General features: G+C 38.2%; 1 protein-coding gene across 3 annotated transcripts in view; it reads right to left on the bottom strand.

The window, feature by feature from the left end:
• UBE2F (ubiquitin conjugating enzyme E2 F (putative)) overlaps positions 1 to 18,751 on the bottom strand; it is an 87,257-nt gene that overhangs the window by 46,082 nt on the left and 22,424 nt on the right. For all 3 annotated transcript variants that reach the window (XM_033010770.2, XM_033010768.2, XM_033010769.2), the window contains 3 exons: positions 17,987 to 18,054; positions 9,349 to 9,419; positions 3,441 to 3,498 (listed from right to left, as the gene is read on the bottom strand). In XM_033010770.2, the coding sequence (XP_032866661.1) occupies positions 3,441 to 3,498; positions 9,349 to 9,419; positions 17,987 to 18,054 (197 nt within the window). The remainder of the gene's footprint in view (positions 1 to 3,440; positions 3,499 to 9,348; positions 9,420 to 17,986; positions 18,055 to 18,751) is intronic.

Genomic DNA, 18,751 nt, shown 5'->3' with positions numbered 1-18,751 from the left:
TTTCTACGGATAAAGAAAACATTTACAATCACATGAACAGTGATTAAAAAGTTATATATAGTTTGCTTTAAAACATTAACCTACCAATGTTCTGTTTCAGGGTTAAAGCCCAACTTTCCTCATAAACTGAATTGGAAAGTATTTAATACATGAACTCAGAAATAGCACATTTAGTGTCTTCACGAGTATACAGGCTGCTTTTCACAGTGGTCCATGGAAATGCAATCAGTAGCAGGAGGTAGTAAAGTAGAAAAAAAGATAATGCTCAACACTTAGTAACTTAAAGAGAACTCAATCATGGATGAGATGACAGAGGGCAACAAAATGCTAGAAAACAGAATTGAGTTAGCTTTTTTTTTCTCCTTAAGAATTCTCTACACTGTTAAAATACATTTTATCAGGTAACTTCTACAGAGTGTTTAGAAGATTTTAATTTTTATTTCAAAAAGTTAAAAGGCATAAAATTAAATGCCTCCATGTTTCTACCCATTTGACACTAAAGAAAGTATTAAAAAGGTCACAGCAGTTTATTTTGAAGGATTTTTCATGTAAGAGCTCTGCTGCCACCACAAGGATAGAGAAGAGGAGACACAATCTAAAAACTTATAAAACCAAAGCCTTGTAAAAGGGTAAGCATATAACATGAATGCATGCAGTAGCAAACAGCAGAGCTGGTTTGTACATGTAGCTTTTGAGGTTTTGTATTATCTATCTGAATGGTTTCACTAATGCACTCAGAATGGCTGCATTAGTAATGCCTGCCAATTCTTGTCACAGAAATACAGTACATCCCCAATCTCAAATTAAATATTTGAACAGTGGTTTAGAGTGCTTTATTGGACAAATTTGGGTACTAGTCCTCCAGAAGACCAGGCTGCCTTCGTATTACTGATGAGTAGAATATGAAATTCTGACTTTCAAGTCCATCATCTGCCAAGATCGGATATTATCCATAGTGCTACTGCGCCAATTCACACAGCATTCCACTTGCGGAGAAGAGTAGGTTCTCCAAACCCTGGTGTCCAAATGTTGGAAGCAAATGATTCAGGAAGGCTAGATTAGTGGGTGCAGGTGGTGTGTTAAGAGATAAAAATAACCTGTGTCATATCTCATGGATCTTGTTTGCTACCAGTCACTCCCTGTTTCATGTAATTATGTGGTCCACAGTTAGCACATACCTACCACAATTATTAATTCACACTGACAAATAACTTGACCTTGTGGCCATACTGTCAATAATCTAGCACAATTCCATCTTTTTCATCTCAAAAACAGGTGTAGCCTGGAATCTAAGCACTTGGGACACGGATGAAGCTTCAAAACACATAGGAAGCTTCACATGTGACAATCAGCCAAAGATCTGAAAGAGTACATGATAGAGCAGCTGTCAGGAATTCTGACTCTGACCAAGACCCACCTTTCCCATGTTTATTAGTCCTTTCACAGAGGATACTTGGAATGAACAAAAATATCTTTGACAAAGAACAGACTCACCCCAGATGACAGTTACCTTCTAATTACAATTTGTATCCCAAGCAAAAACACTGTTTGGGGAATAGTGCTCGTAGCTTCCCAACATCCCCAATGGCTATTTCTGCTCTATTTTTTTTAAGCTACTTTTGTACTAGAAGCACAGTTTAACTACCATGATCCTACAGGGGCACAACTTGAAAGGCAGGACCAACACGTGGTACTTGTGATTTGAGATGTCATCACAAAAAATATCGAGTGACAACATGACAAGTGAGAGAACACTTACTGAAACTGTACATTTACTTAAAATGGAGACTCTGGAGACTATCATCTCCTCCTCTCTTGCTGAATCTTTCATTTCAACACCCACAAAGTTCCTGGGTTTTTTGTTTGGGGTTGTGGAGGTTTTTTTCCCCTCTAACTTACTGGAAGTAAACACACCCTAAATGCTTCATATTATTCAGTCATTTGAGTCTCCTGGTAGTTGAGATTCCAGAATGTTTAATCTATGAAAATAATCACATGCAATTAGCAAACTGATGCAAAAATAAAATGGATATCCATATGCACCTTCCATGATCACTGAGGACAGGAAGTTAAGTACACACAATGTCAGCAGTTATTCCCACCCATAACCTTAACATGCGGCAGTATTTTAAGCTCTATAAGAAAGATACCATGAACAAAGCTAGGAGAACAGATAAAAATATCTGTACATTCTTATCCAGTTGCAATATCGGTGTACTGATTTTCTAATGGCTGAAGCTTAAAACTTGTAGTCCAAAAAAATTTCACTGGGAAAGACAGGGACAGAAACAGAAACAGTTAACTTAATTACCCAGTCAGTGTCTTGATTTAACTTAATACAAAAACAGAAACACAAGGGGCAAAACAAAATCATACTAGCTGATGAAAAAAATACGGAAAGGGTGTTTAAGAAAACCCACTAAACACCACACACACATTGATTCTACTTCACCTTCCAGAAAGTCAGATACTCACAAAGAGATTTTACAGATGAAGAAAGACACAGATCTCATTCATAGTGCCAAATAGGAAATCAAGTATTAGATAAAACTTGCTTTCAGTTTGCCTTTTGAGAAGAAACAAACACCTGGCATGTTCCCTTTATCTACCTAATGGAGCCACCACTCTTTAAGAGCCAGTTCTGGGAGGGTTCCTGGTAAAAGCAAAAGGGAAATTATTGTTCCGTGCTCTGCAGGACTCTACTGACAGCAAGGTCACGTAACAGTAAACAGACAACCAACTGCTTCCCATAGCAAGACAAAAGCAGTCAAAATGTAAAATTACATTTGAGGCAAGGTTAAGAGGCAGATGCAGTTAGTTCCCTACTGCAGTGACTAAACCAGCCAAGAGTGCCCTGTTTTATGCAATACGTAATTGCAGATGCGCTGCTCCCCGCTTTGAACACTGGGGATGAAACAGAATTCAAAACAGTGCAGTAACTACACCACTCTGAATCTGTACTACATAGCGTTTCTCCCAAACGCAACTTGCCTTTCACTTTTCCAAGTTTCCCTAACTCAGAGGAACTTGGCAGGGAGGGGAACTCAGACTATTTCTTTGTCAGGAATATCAATACAATGGAAGTTACAAGGGCCATGGATTATACTGCTAGTGCTTCTCACATCACGCTATTGTATGTGTTGCCTGAGTTAAAAAAAAGCAAACCACCCATACCAAGCATGGTTTCTCAGGGTCATGTACAGGCATAATATTCTACAAAAGCTTCCAGCAGTAAAAGAAGTATTTGTGCAGCTATGCTAAAACTAGCAAACATTTCTATAATCAGCTATCACTAGTTTCAGTACTGCCACCAACACTCGTTGAACTACAAAAAATTTAGTTGTTTCTAGAGCAAACTGCATTATCTGTCTTTCTAAGTCCACAAAAGTATTTAAAAAATTATGTCTAGTTTGATGTATGTATCTAAAAGGAAATGGTACCTTTAATGTTCTAGTTGGAGCCCAGCCAGTGCCATCAATTGAATGTTCTCTCAATAAACTGGAAAAAAGACACACATATTATACAGTGCAACTTCTAGTTAAAACAACCTGTTAGAAATCTTCTCAGAAAACATTAAGAAATTTGGAAGCAATTGCAACATAAGAATTACAGATCTCTTGCACGGTATCTGGTACTTGGATTTTAAAGCACAAAAATTTATATGCCTTTCTAGAATTGCATTCTACACAGCGTCATTACAGATTTCCCGATCTGAGCTCAACTTTTGCCAACAAAACTGAATTATTTCCATCAAGCAAAATAATTGTAACATAAATCCTTGATGCAGTCTCAATATTGAACCTTTATTTTCCCCCTGAGCACAGACACCCACGCTCCAGTTCAGAACATGTTCACCTTTGTTGAAGAGACAGGCTTACAGAATGACCTCTCACCAAATCTGCACGTTTCCATCCAAAAAAAGGCTATTTTTAGTGGGATATCTAATTATCAAGGCAGAGGATTATCATCCTCTCTTATGTGAGAGGATTTCAGCTTCTTAAAAGCAGGGATAGGAAAGCGAGATAGTTTTGGCCTGTCTGCTCAGGAAGGTTCAGCAACAGCCACAACGCAAACAGATACATCTCCAGCCTCCAGGGACACAGCACAGGACAGTCCTCTTCCAGCGGGTGAGCCATACCGCACACAGAACGTGTTAAGGCTTTACAGACAAACTCAATGCCACACATCCCCGACTGGAAATCATGATGAAGACTACTCTGAACAAGAGAGATTGCTTACAGGAGGAAAATGTTCCCTATAAACTATAATACATGCTTTTGAATTTTAAAATACATACATACAAATATTAATATAAGTAATCAAGATACAGACTTTCCTATATACACATATACTGTACAGAAATTTTATACGACCTGCATTATACTACATACTAAGTCCAATAAAGCTGTTGACCTATTCACAAGTTGAAATCATTGAGGTGTATTCAGTTGGGTAGGCTTTCAGGTCAAAACATCAGCAGTTATAAGAAGTAAAAATACTGGCGATCGGAGCATAATTAAGAAACGAGCGGAAGTCTTGCTCACATTTGTGAAAGCAAAATTAGTAGCCTGAATGGGAAAGTCTGGAAAATTCCTTGAAGCATTTTACAATCATGTCTTCCTCTGTTAAGAAGTAATTTAAAACTGAAAACTCATACAGCAAAGTTAGCAAAGCACGAAAAATTCATCACCACCAGCAGCTTCTACTACTGAAACGATAGGGTTAAAGTGAAATACTCTTAAACTATTAGGTTTTACCAACTTTCAGGATGACATGTATGAAGTAATTTTTAAATTACTTGACTGGAACTTTAAATTATATGACTGGACCATACAGGCTACCCATATAGTTATTTATTGAATGCACCAAGTTTTTAATCCAAGGAAATATACTACGACTAGCATTACTCCTTGTTTAATGTAGAGAGGCTAGGAACAAGATGATCATACTGGACAAGACCACTCCATCTTAACTGTGCTTCTAATCTCATTTCTGTGCCTTTAAACAGAAAAAAATATGCCATTACCACTACTGCAGCTCAAAACTAATTTTAAGAACATTGAAAATAATTTCTTGTGGCTGTGATTTTTGTTCATGTTACCAAAGTAAAAGCAAAAATGCTGCTGAACAGGCAAGAGCCTGGGTTGCCAGGTTTTGAGCAAATAACGGACTTTCTAGCTTGCTTTCTGTCTGTTCCTCATAAAATGTTGCTATAGTACTCCCATTTACCTTTTCATATAGCTCACTGTGAACTTAAGAGTGAGGAATAAGTTAACACACGCAAAAAGAAGCATAAAAAATAACCACCGATAGGGCTCAAAGCGCCTGAGCATATCAGCTGAGCCTCAGGAACACCCTTCCAGCTTCCCAAAGCTTCAGAGCTCTCTTTGCACACCTCCAGCTGGGGACATCAGGAGCCAGGACTTGAGGGGACTCTCATACCCCTCACAGAGCTCTGCCAGAAAAGCAATGATGATAGGTAAGCGTACCTTTGCCTAATATTTCTCATTTGCTGACATAATTCAATTTTAGAGCAGCAGCATCCTCCTTCCTACAGATTGGGAATGATTGTGAGGCCCCTAATCAAAACCTCTTTCCCAGAACAGGGTGTCTACAGGAACTGCACCTCATGCCCTCCACGGGGATGACCTAGATACAACTGCCAGACAGTTCAGAGATCTGAATGGTGATCTGCACTCAGAGCATTATACACACAGCAGAATGAACACCTAAATGAGTAGAAAAACACAAAACACATAATGAACTAGTTTAGTAGATGAACAAGCATCTGTATGCAGCTTCTGTTCAAAGACCTGTCGTCCACGGGTCTTGCTGCCACACAGGAGCTGGGCTACTAGGAAGTTCTCAGATGGACAACCAGCGTTTTTTCTCACCCACTCAATGCTTCAAGAGGCTGCCTTTGATGAGCTGCCGCACACACAATAAAGCTACCAGGGTTTCAAGACACCTGATGAGCAGGAAAACCTGTTTACTTGAAGTGACTATTCTAAAATTGACAGGACTTTGCTGTCTCATATAGGAGTGCCAGAAAGTTCATCTACTACTACTGACATTGAATAAAGATTCAGAAGCTTCCCTTGTGATGCTTGAGAATGAATTTGCAAAAGTAAAGAGAGGGGTAAACCAACTACACAATTTCTGCAGCATTTCAAACTACTAAAGATGGTGAGTAAGCGCATGCCTTGGAGAAGAAGCAGCAGGGCTGACAGGAGGGGGAGTGCGGTGTCATGAGCAGGAGTTTATCAGGCAGGGAACTTCACCAGGAACAGGGAAGGACAGTAAAATACTATTTCCATTTGCTTTATCTTCAGCTGTAGTAGGGTCTGAGAGAAGCCAACCATGTCCTCAGTCATGGGGGGACTGGAACTGATAACCACACCTTAACATCTAGTGTTTGTATCTAAGGAACCCTCCCAGAACATGATTTCAACTCCTTTTATCTGAGTTCCTATGGGAAGACTGCAAAAAAAAAAATAAAATAAAAAAAATCACTATTTTTGAAGCTACAGTAACCAAAACAGACACTGATGTGACCAGTCAGCTGCTCAGCTTTCATTTCCAGAAATACCTTCTCATTCTGTAATTCCTCTATGGAGAAAGGCTTTAAGGAGTTTTGGCTTTTTAAATACAGAGCATCCTAAAGAGACCTTGCAAAAAACACTTAGTGTGTGGAGAAAGTCTTTCTAAAGAGCTTTGTGTTTCCACATTGCCACAGCTGAGAAGACTAGGAGGAGCACTGGGGAATGGAAACAAGCAATCAACTTAATCAGCTTTATAACTGGAGAAATTGCAACACTGAGCTACACTAGATGATACAATTAATCAGTCTTCAAACACTTCTCCATTCAGCACCCTTTAATATTGTATCATGAAGAGACCAAACCTTAACTAACAACATCTATTGACAAAAAAAAAAAAAAAAAAAGAAAAGATACATTCAACAACACTAATCACCTCACCTAGTAGCAAAAAAGCAGCAAAATCTCTGAGTGATTAAACTGTTCTAAAAGCTTGTATGGTCAAGGAGTTAAAAAAACACCTCAGGCAGAGATCACATCAATAGGGGTAAAAAGAAGAATAGTCAGTGACATGAATTACACATTGCCAAAAAAGTAGTTAACTATTGTTAAGTAGTAAGCAAGCATATCCTTTCTAGGTATGTTTTCTATCCTGATGTTTTCTATTACATGTGCAGTAGAGGCAATATCCACAAATATAGTCCAGACCTAGTTAATATGGTCCAGAGTAACTTCAATCCATAAAGCACAGAGCAACAATACTCTTCCTGCCCGAAACTATTACACTTGTGGTCAAGTTTAATCATTTGGTATGTTTTAATTCAGGGATGATTATCAAACCAACACATACCATAGCATGAGGTATGTTTAGCAAAAGTCAGTTGGGAAAAAACACTGATAAGGAATTTTTTTTCTGCTTTTAAAAATAACTAAAGCTACTTTAATGTAAAGACTCTTGTATAAGTTGATTGCAGATATTATATATAGAGTGCATTCTCCATTATAACAGGCATAAAGCAGTCGAAGTTATTTTCGTTTTTTCCATCGAAATGGTAAGACATTTCAAAGGCTTGGTATGTTAAAGTATCTGACAGTCAAATAAAGCTGATGTTTCAGTGAAGATGCTGAAAAAATTATTTCATGAGAATTATGATGTTCCCAACACTACATTCATCTTTCATAATTAAAACCATTTAAAGACAAGAAACAGTGAAATATCCTCAAGAATATGAATCTTTATTTAACCTCAGAAGATGCTGCACTGTAGTCAGAAGTTAAACTTTTCACTATCATTTGGCGTCTAGTATTTCTTGTTTGCTGGTTCCAAACAGCACACTTACTCCTTTACTTGCATTATTTAACTCAAATCATCTAAGCTTTCTCCACTAAGCCACATGGACTCTGGTGGAATTTAAACTGTAAAAACATCATCCTCAAATTAGTCTCCCTACTGTCAAGTGAGAAGTTCACCTGTACAAAATGGGACAGTCCTAGGAAACACTGAGAAACACCACAGGTCTGGCAACTTCACTAGAAGTAGCAGTATGTATTTGCCAAAACAATTTTTCTGTATCATCAGCATGCAGCTCCAAATAACTGTGGGCAACCAGATTTTTAGGTAGTCTCAGAGGATTTAGTATGGTTTTCCACTGCTTTTAAATCCTCCAAACCCTAAGTGAGATAAAGTCTACAGACACCAGCCCTCACTGCCTGTAATCCTGCTGCAGTCTGGCACTATCGAGCACCAGGAAGTTACCACAGCTGCCTCAGGCTGGTTTCCATCACCCTTTCATGATATGAGCTTCTCAGAAGCAAGGAGCAGACCACTATGGCTAAAAAGCACTGATAGCAGCTCTTATCAGCTGATGAGCCTGACCTGTCTATGAATTGTGACAGTTTGCTTTGTGAAAACTTAATTTTCACCAGGACCCTGAACACCGCACAAAAATGACTTTTAAATCTAGAGGGAAAATTTAACTCTTTTTTTTAAGCATTAACGTGATACACAAGGTGGTAACTGTTTTGGATTTTCAGAACAGCTTTCAATCTCACTTATATTCATTGCTTCTGTTTCATCTACTTTTTCTTTTATGTCTTATTAACTTGAAAAATGACAGTCATGCTTCTCACTTCTGTTTCTTTTTGGTTTCTGACCATATTCAGCATCAGGTACTCATGATGAAACACTGAAATTACAAAGTTTCAGAAATAGATTTTTGAAGAGGAAACATTTACTATCAAGCAAAACCACTTGAAACATAAGTCTCTCACCTTGGTAAAGTAAAGCTTTCAGGCTTTGTATCTTGACTTATACTCCCCCAACTCTGTTTTGTTATAACTGGCACATGTCTTGTAGTAGATATTAAATGTTAAAATAAACAAATGGCAAATATAGAATAGTTATTGTCAAAGCTTAAGGAACACTTTTTCCTTCCTTTTTGAAATATAAATGGTTTTCAAGCACTTAACACATTCAGGCATTAAACAAGTAAAGCCTTAAGTCCTCTCAGGGCCTGAGGACTATTCATTTATGGAGGGAGGAAAAAAACCCGAAGTCCTGCTTAGGTTGGAGTTTACATTTTTACCCTGAGTAGAATAAAACATTAAGTCTGAACCTGAAAAGCCAGGCTCTACATGGTCTCTAACGCACAGCAAGAACAATACTTTCAGTAGATTTCTAAGTTCCTAAGGGTCACATGCCACTGATTTGCAGAATCTGTTGAAAAAATATACTAGCGTGAAAATTACATATAATGTTTTATCACACAGATGAACCTCCAAGGTTAAAAAAACAGAATGCTGTTGCTACCTTAGGCAGATTTCTCCCGTCTCTGTAATGTTTGGATGCCAGATTCTTGTCAAGCATTTTACCTTTGGAGGCTGTTAGGAGAGAAAACAAGTTAAGATGTTATCCTTTAAAATAAAACCGTATCACTGTTATAAGCCACAGAACTGAAAAAGGCAAATATATTTGATATTCACAACCTACCTTTGTATGTTAAAGACCCTGACAATATAACCTACAGGAGTTACACCAACTTTCTCTGCCCTTTTAGTTTCTCCCAACCCCTCACAAGAGCTGGGCTGGTATTAGGCTCTTCCTTGGAAAAATGCAATTTAAAGTCAAGAAAATTCACTCTCTTCTCCTGTCTGTTTCAGGAGAAAGAAAATCATTCCATGTCATTCAGTTTCTTAACACTTAACCAGTAAGACAACAATTTAAAATGGAAAACTACTAAGTGTTTTCCCCCAAGGCTTATCCAAGTCAAGCATTTGTTAAAAAACAGAGGATGCAGTAACTACACCAAAAGGACAGTGTCTTTTAAAAGGCAGATCTTCCTGTTCACAATTGAATAGGAATTATTGTAAGAAGCATCAAGAAGGCACATCATATGCAAACTCAAGACACTAACATAAAAAGCCACCAAACATTTTCAGGCAACATCACCAGATTTATGAATTCCATAGTGGGTTTTGAAACACAGATTCTTAAAATACAGTCTCATTTGCTCTAGTTTTGTGAAGTAAATAAAGAGAGGGTCATAAAAATTCTGGTAGCTTAGCAACAGCACGTTGTTCTATCCATGCTCTCCAAATTGCAATTTGCATCTTTCAATCGAGCAGATTAGTTCTTATAGTAAGTGTACTGGAATACATCAGCACAGACCAGTACCTTTCATAACTTCAATTAAATAACATATTATAGATGTGGAGCTATTTTCCTCTGCTGCTTCCCATGAAGTCTTCAGTCAAGAGACAAAATAGCTCAAACAGCTGTATTTGCATAGCAGCATGATGTGTTTTGTCTCATTACTATGTTCTCAACTTCCCAATTATCCTTTTAGCAAAATATTTTTTTTAACTAAGACTTCTTGGAAAAGAGATAAGAACGTATGCAATGTACTGAGCTACCAATAACATATCTGGCACCAAAATAAGAAACACCTATCACCACAATAAATCTGCAATTCATACTGCAGATGTTGACTTTTCTCCATTCTTATTTCATGTTTGTCCAATAACTCAAGAACACCGACTGCCCCAGTGCTACATCATGGCATCATTGAAAATTAAGTGGCACGTAGAAAGCCATCTCAAACTTTTTACTTTCAGAACAAATCCTGTTCTTCAAAGTTCTCTAACAGCACAGCTTTCCATTAGCTACACCTTCACGTTGTTTTGAAAGATTATGTCTAGTTCTCAATAAAGGGAAAGCAGCAGTATTTATTCCATGCCAGTAGATCAAGATAAAAGAGTAATTTTCTACCATATGCACCTTCAAAACAGGGAATGTATTGATGAGTAGGACAAAAAAAAGCAAGCTTTATACAAACTTTAAAAAAATATCCCCAAATCTTCACAGTCAGAGCGAATTAACTGGTGTCTCATATTTTCCATAACATGGAAACAAAAGAATTCCTTTATCCTTTCAAAGTGTTTTTCGTTACTAAAAATTAGAAAAACCCCCACTCCTGGCAGTAAGACAAGCTTTCCTCTTTCTCTCTCCCTCTTCTTGTCAGATAGGACAACTGTAGCACTATCGTAAAATTTATCTTCAGGCAAAACTTCTCCTTCAAGCTTGTTCCAAGTCACTTTTGAATCTTTCTTAGACCAACCAATCCATACAAGATTTCCTTGAGATGATGTTTCACTTGAATACCTCTAACTACCTCCAGGTCACACCTGTGACACTTTGCACAAAGCTCATAAAATCCATTTATTTTATTGCTCAAACTCTTCCTTTACCTCAGATACTGAAAGCTGCACAGCTAGAGCCAACCTCAACTGGGGGTCACAACAGTGAATGGATTCATTTTCTTCTGCATTTCTAAGCAGTCACTTATCCTTTAGGTTCTCTCAGATTTGGTAACAGAAACTGACTTTCACATCCATTCTCAGTCCACTTCAACATATCAGTGAGTACATATAGATGGTACAAAAGAGCGTAGCAAGCATTTGAGAACTACACACATACTGACTTCAGTTTTGGCAGAAGTTCTGCAGAACAAGTTCAGGTTTGCCTCAATTCTTTAAAAGCAGCAAATATTCTCTCCCCTCCATTATTCTCACCAAATGAGAAATTGGATATAAAATGCTAATCGATAAATGAACTTAACAGTTTCAGATCTTGATCAATTTGGCAAGCCAACCACTCTAATGTGACAGGTGTACTAATACATATTTTATCTGTCCTGTAGCTGTAGTCTTTCACTTCACAACCTTTTCCCCAGAGAAGGGATACAGTTACTAGCAGAAATGTGGAATCGTGATATGTCAGAATCACTGGAGTTGCAAATGTGGCTCAGCTTCCGGTGGCAGGCAGTTTAGTTTTATGTCAAGATTAAACCAGATCTCTACTATTAATCAGGTTACACTCCTTAAAGCACCAGGTCCCTTGTCTTGTAGCTCCCATTATTTCATCAGCTGCACCTCAAGGCAGAAAAGAAGGGAGCTTGTCTATTAGTATTTCAAAATCAATTAATCCCTCTGTCACTGGATTATTTTTTTTATGTTTTTTTCTTTTAAACATTTGCTCCCATCTCCCACTGACCTCTATTTCTGGGCAGCTGGTCAACCAGAAAAGCGGTGCTTGGGGAACAGACGCTGCAGAGACAGAGGTCAGAAAGCAGCACTTAGTGCTAAAGGCATTTGCTGCATACACCATTAATGTTTCGCTTGCTGTTTCACAGCTTCCTCTGATGACTTTATGGACAGCAACATTCCTGACAGGCTTTGTAAGCACAAACACTAACAAACTTCTGCTTGCTTTACACAAAAACTCAAGAATGTGCAACCTATCTCCTAACAAGAATAATATTTTAAAATGCCAAGCAACTGATTACCAACAGATTTTAATATTTCTAATGGCATGGTAGTTTGAGGAGACACTACAGACTTAATTAACCCTGCTCCAGTTTTTTTCTCATGATCCCTCTGTAACATCTGTATCAGTACCAATTGATTTCTGTTCTGACGCAATATCCCATCACCAAAGAAAAAGGGTCCACAGGTTATCTGGTAAATAATATATTGTTAAAGAAGTCTTTCCCTTCACTCTGCGCACCTGCTAAGGATCTAAAGAACAGTACATTGGGAAAGCGTGCAACATATTAAGGGCAGTCTCATACACAAATGGATCTGCAAGAAGGGATCAGCCAAATTCTTCCAAAATATCACAACATATGAAGTGTTTTGAGCCATGGAACAGGTACGTACCACACTTCCTGCCTGGGACAGAAAGAAGCCCTTGTACTAGTAGAGACTGACTTTTAGTACTTCAGCAGTTATCTTTAGAGAAGAATTACTTTAAAAATTTAAATCTTTTAAAACAATTCAGAACAGATAAAATTAAGCATTGATATTACAAAGACTTTTAATGCCCTAAAATAACTTAGAACTTAAATATTAATACCATTACTTTTCTCACCGTAGTATCTTTCCACACAGATTAGCTCCAACTTTAAAAGGAAAGAGGCATCTCATTATGAATTTTATTTAATTTTTTTTTTTTTTTTGTACTCAGAACAAGGCCAGTACTTATGGAAAGAACTACACTGAGTCCAGAAAACATCAAAAGCTCAAGACTACTGGTTCCACCTATGGCATGTCCCTAAAACAGTGCTATAAAAAAAAAAATCATTAAGGAAGTCTTGGGTGTGAAAGATATTTGATCTGAGCAGAGGATCCTGTAGATGCAATGCCAGGTTTTCCCAAGGTTCCAAAAAGCATCCAGTCTGAATCAGACGCTTACAGAAGGTGCACAAATTCCTTTTGGAAGACATTTTTGGGACATGTATGGGATGAAGTCTTCCTTTCAGGATGTTTTTTAATCCAACTGTCCCTGGAAAGCAGAGGCCTTTCCATTCAGGGCTGTGTTTATATGCTTGTGTCTGAGAGCATGACCAACTCTCCTTCCTTCCTCAGGGCTACAGGAAGCATCACCTGACTGCTTGCTCAGAGGCCACAGGAAAAGGATGGCCCCATTTACAATACAGAAGTTTAAAGGGTAAGCACGCACTGAAAAAGAAAAAAGGTAAAGATCCCAGGTCTGCCTTAATCGGACAGACAGAAATTTAACTGAGAACGCTACAGAGAGTAAATATTAAAACATTAAGCCAACTCAAGTGCTGATTAGTGTGTTAACTGAACCAACCCAAAAAGACTACTGAGGCATGCAACTTCCTGGATGTTTCCTTCAAAGGGCAGCTGTGTAGGAGAAAAATCACTTACAGACCACAGATGCCATCAGATCCATTTCACTTTATTATTGCTTGTTTCAGCACCAAACACCACCAATACTTGCCCAATTACAGCACTAAATCAGCAATAATGAAAACATAATCATTGGACTAGCCAACATGACAATGCACAACATCAGCACTTGGAAGACTTCCCCTCTTTGGGAAGCACACTGCTTTAGGAAAAGCCTGTGGTGAGCTCTCACCTCTCTTCAGCCTTTCTGTAGAGCAGGGAGCGAAATGCAGCCCATGGGCCTGCAGGAGTGGGGGGACACAAATTACTACTAGTGCTGTAGCACAAATCTATCTGAACCATCCCCTCATGCCTCCAACAGATGATTAAAAATAGGAACCCTTTCCAGTTCAAAAGCTCAGATGCTTCTGAAATTATCCACATCTTCAACGGCTTAAATATGTTCAGTTAATTATGGATTCAAAGGAAGAACCCTTGTAATATTTTATTGCCTTACAGATAATCATAATAAACCTTTCCAATACTTAGTACAGCAGCAAAATTGTACAGAGGTCTGATTAAGCCCCGATCTGCTGTGTGATCTGTTTGCAAGCAAGAGGCAGCACTTCACAACAGTGCATGCTGCAAAGCATCTATGCTGCAAAGCACCCCTCCCACATTTTAGGCTCTTGAATCTTTGCACTAAGGAAGTTTCTATCCCAGGTCCCAAACATCAGCGTGCATCCTAGTCAGTCACACCTAAAGCACGAGGACACATTACTTCCCTGTATTCACAACCACTACTTTCCAAATCAGCCTCCAAAGCTTTACTCCCTGGGCAGAGTACTATGCCATGGCCACAGTCCACAACACAAAGTCTTCCAAGTTTTTCCTTTTTCAATTATATACTCTTACACTATGCCACCACTCTGTACATCCGCTTCTTTTCCCAGCACAGAAGCTGAATGTTTGTGTATGAGGAATGAAAGGCTAAAAAATTCCCCAGAGGAACACCAAACACAAAGGATTTTGGCAACAGCATGCTACAGAAATTAAAGGATGCTGTTACAGAAGCTATACTATAAAGTATGCATTTTGTAGCTTTAAGAACAGATATTCTTTTTTTTCTGCAGGCTGTAAAGATTAGCTAGAAAATAGATTCAGGCTATGGGGCAGGGCTACAACAACTTGCCAGTTGTATGGTATTTTTACTCCCAACACAAACATGTTTAGCACTCCTCCTAGGAGCTTGATGCAGACATGCGATAGCCCGGCCCTGCTTATGGGCTGAAAGAGCACTGGGAGGTCTGAAAAGCTCTATTAAAAACACTGCCATCGTTTGTTTCAGTCTCATTCTGCTTGGCAGAAAAAAAAAACTATGGCCTCAGCACAATTATCTCAATATTTGTGAATATATACATTGTCATTAATAACTTGACCATAATCCAATATTTAACCCACTGCGTTTTGTTTTGTTTGGTTGGTTTTTCCCCTCTAAATTGCACAAAGGCAAACTTTTTACTTTTGTATTGAACAAGAGGTGGTCAGAATTTTAAAATATCTAATTAACATTTGCTGTAGATTTTCTGCCAGTGCTGAGCAGGGAACCATAACAAACCAGAAGAGTTTTTTAATTATAGCAATTGAGAAGCAAAAAAACCCAGATCAAAATTAACATTCAGCTCTCCTGTTAACACATAGCAAATATTTTCCTGCAGCAGTGTTGCTTAGGTGAATATCTTTAACACAAATGTTTAAGAAACTAAAATGAGTATATATTGTGTGTGTTGCCCTGTGTCCAGTATTGCCATAGTGGTTAAAGTGCTATTACTGAAGAAGACTGAAAATTAGACAGAGAACATGACAGGGCTTTCCCCTTTATGCTGAAGGCCATGTTTCTCAGGTATGCAATCGCAGGGTTTATTCAAATTAGAACAAGGATGTAGTCTACCTTAAATGACCACCTTTGTCTTTATAATGCGTGCATAACCTTATACAAGCTAGTAAAAGTGGTCTGTGTCACAGTATGAAATTCTTCGGTGGGGTTAGGGAAAATTTAAAAAAAAAAAGCCACAACTAAAACTATGCAACTGCAAACACTATTAGCACACGTAGGTGTTTCAGACAGTATATCAATAAAGACAGCTAGGATCCTAAACACTTAAACCAAACATAGCTTGAGCAGATAATCCTTGAATATTACTATGAAAGGAAAGCACAACTTTCAAAAAAAAAGGGGAGGAAAATTCAAAGCTCTTTTAGAAGTGCTATAGTCCTCCACACAAGCATGAACTTTTTTATAGGCTATAGTGCATGTCCCATGTATTCATAGACTATAAATAAAGGAATATTAGGGAACTTGTGAAGGCATCTTCTGGAATGCAGACACAACTCCTCCCATTTCAGAAACATAACCTTTCTACTCTACTAGCATTGTTAATGCACCTTGCTCCAAGCTCAGTCTGGGAATTCAAGCTATTACATCCCAGACCACTGTACTTCCTTCATATCTGTATATAAACAATGCTGTGACTGCAACTACTACATGCATACAATGCTGAATTTAGGCTTGGTGCATCTGAATACAGAAGTCAAAGGTCTTCCCAAAAACATTTCTCCAGTATCCTCCCCTACACATTTCCTCAGCCTCAGAGAAGAGCTCTGAACTACCGACAAAAGTAAGAAAACAGAAAGCAGAAAGCTTGGAAAAGTTAGAAAAGCAAGGAAAGTTATTAAAACTGTTCAAAATTGGAAGAAAATGAGGCTTCCCTCTTTCTGCAATTCATATACCTAAATGCAAATATTGTAACTCAAATGAGTCTAGTTTCCTTACATATCAAACTAACAGGACACAGAATGGCAGGTGTAATTCTTGAGAACCACGTGTGCCCAATTGTTTTCTATTTTTGGAGTCAATCTTGTTCTTTTGACAGCTAAACTATGAAAACAATGTCTGAAGTTATTTTTACTGTAATTGCACCTCCCTCCTTGCAAGGTAAAATACAATAATGAAACACTAACATTTCTCATGCTTGAAAAGGCCAAGCTGTCTGGAGCTTTCTATTTATCTACAATAAAATATCACCATAATTTGTAGGTCCTCTGAAAAGCTGTTTGTTTAATAACCATTGAAATTGTTTTGTTTTGTTTTGTTTTTTTTTAAGGTATTTAACAGCCTAGGATACAACCAGTAGAACTGATGAAGTGTCCTAAAGGAGGCCACCTGTCACCATATCTGTGATTTCCATTACATGCTCTCAAAAGGGATTAAGCACCTATGTCCAGTATCAGAACTATAAGCACCAGTTTCAAGGTTACAGAAAATAAAAAGAATAAAAACTTTTCCTTTCTGTTCACCCGTTTCATTCCTTCTCTTAGATATATCATTTTTTATGAGAATAATCATTAAGTGCAGGTCTCAAGAAAAAGTAACAAGAAAGAACAGATGAGAGTGGAACCTCAGCCAGAAGAGAGACACTCTGGTCTGACTCATCTGAGCTTACAAGCATCTTCTGCCAGACAGTTGGAAATACTTATTTTTTTCTTTAAGACCTAATAACATTGAAACAATCAGAGCCTCAAGGCTGTTTGGTTGCAAACACTGGACTGCAAAAGTATAGCCACAGAAATTATTATTCCCACTACCTGAGACTCGTGACATGACATCCAGAATGATTGTGTCCCATTTTGAACTCCCCAGTACCAGATATATTGGCAAACTGGAGTGAGGCCAGTAGACAGCCACCGAGATGGTGATGAGACTGGAGCATGAGCAGTACGAGGAGAGTTGAGAGACCTGGATTTGTTAAGCCTGGAGAAGGCTGAAGGTGGGGATGCTATTGCTGTCTACAACTATCTAATGGGAGGATTTAAAGGACAGAGTCAGGCTCTTCTCTTAAAGGTACACAGCAATAAAGCAAGAGGCCACAGACAAGCTCCAAAAAGGGAAATTCTGACCTGATACAGGAAAAAAATTCACAGCAAAGGTAATTAAACATTGGAACAGAAGGCCAGAGAGGCAGTGGAATCTCCATCCTAAGAGATTTTGAAATACCAACTGGACCAAGCCCTGAGCAACCAAATCCAACTTCTAACGCTACACTTTGAGCAGCTCAGATGACCTCCAAAAACCCCTGGCAACCAAGATTTTTCTATGAACCCACAGTATTTTAGTAACAGACAAAATATCATTCCTCTGAAGTCCTATTACCTGGAAATCTAAAATGACGACCATTAGATTAATGGCAAATACTCACCACCATATTGTAGGCATCCGGAACTTCAATTTCAAACTGAAACTTTCCACCTTGGTAATAGCCCTCATCTAGAAAAGAAAAAACAAGGAAAAAAATAAATAAGTGAAAATAGCAGACACTATGTAACACAAAATATCTGTCATTACAAACATTAAAGTAACAGCACAGGGCTATCATCAAATACTTAACCTAGTAATACTGTAACACTAGATGCCACCTAGTCCAAAGCGTGTGGACATAGTGTCTTCCTCCACACCCAAAACCTTTATGGCAGTAATTTTAAGTCACAGAGTCAACAGTCCCAGAGTGACCTTGGAAAATCCACCTTCCTGATCGGAGTACCAGGCAATGCCAAGCTAGAGGAACCTTTGAACTCCTCAAGTGTGTATGAACAAAATTATGCCACACATCGACCATATGGCATGCAGTACCACAACAGCAACCTGGAATGGGTTGGATACATACTTCACTTGCTAATGGATGCTAAATCCCAGAGTGGGAGTTAGTACATCTTCCCAGACGGGCTAGCAATCGCATATCGTGAGTAATATGAATAATGGTGTGCAAGAGCATACTTCAGAGTGTACTACAATAAAAGAGCAAGTTAGCTCTTTTATTGTAATTGTTTTAGCATGATGTATCATTTAGCAAAATCTGCGTCTATCAACCTCAGTTGTTATACTGAATTATTAAAATGGCTAAAGTTCAAAATATGAAAATTAAAAATATTTAGTTACATTTAACCAGTGGTAATAATAGAGTAAT

The sequence above is a fragment of the Tyto alba genome, unplaced genomic scaffold, assembly GCF_018691265.1.
Source record: "Tyto alba isolate M040663 unplaced genomic scaffold, T.alba_DEE_v4.0 Super-Scaffold_7, whole genome shotgun sequence".
Taxonomy (NCBI): Eukaryota; Metazoa; Chordata; class Aves; order Strigiformes; family Tytonidae; genus Tyto; species Tyto alba.
Note: the sequence above shows the minus strand (reverse complement) of the source record. Positions and strands in the feature narration are given on the sequence as shown.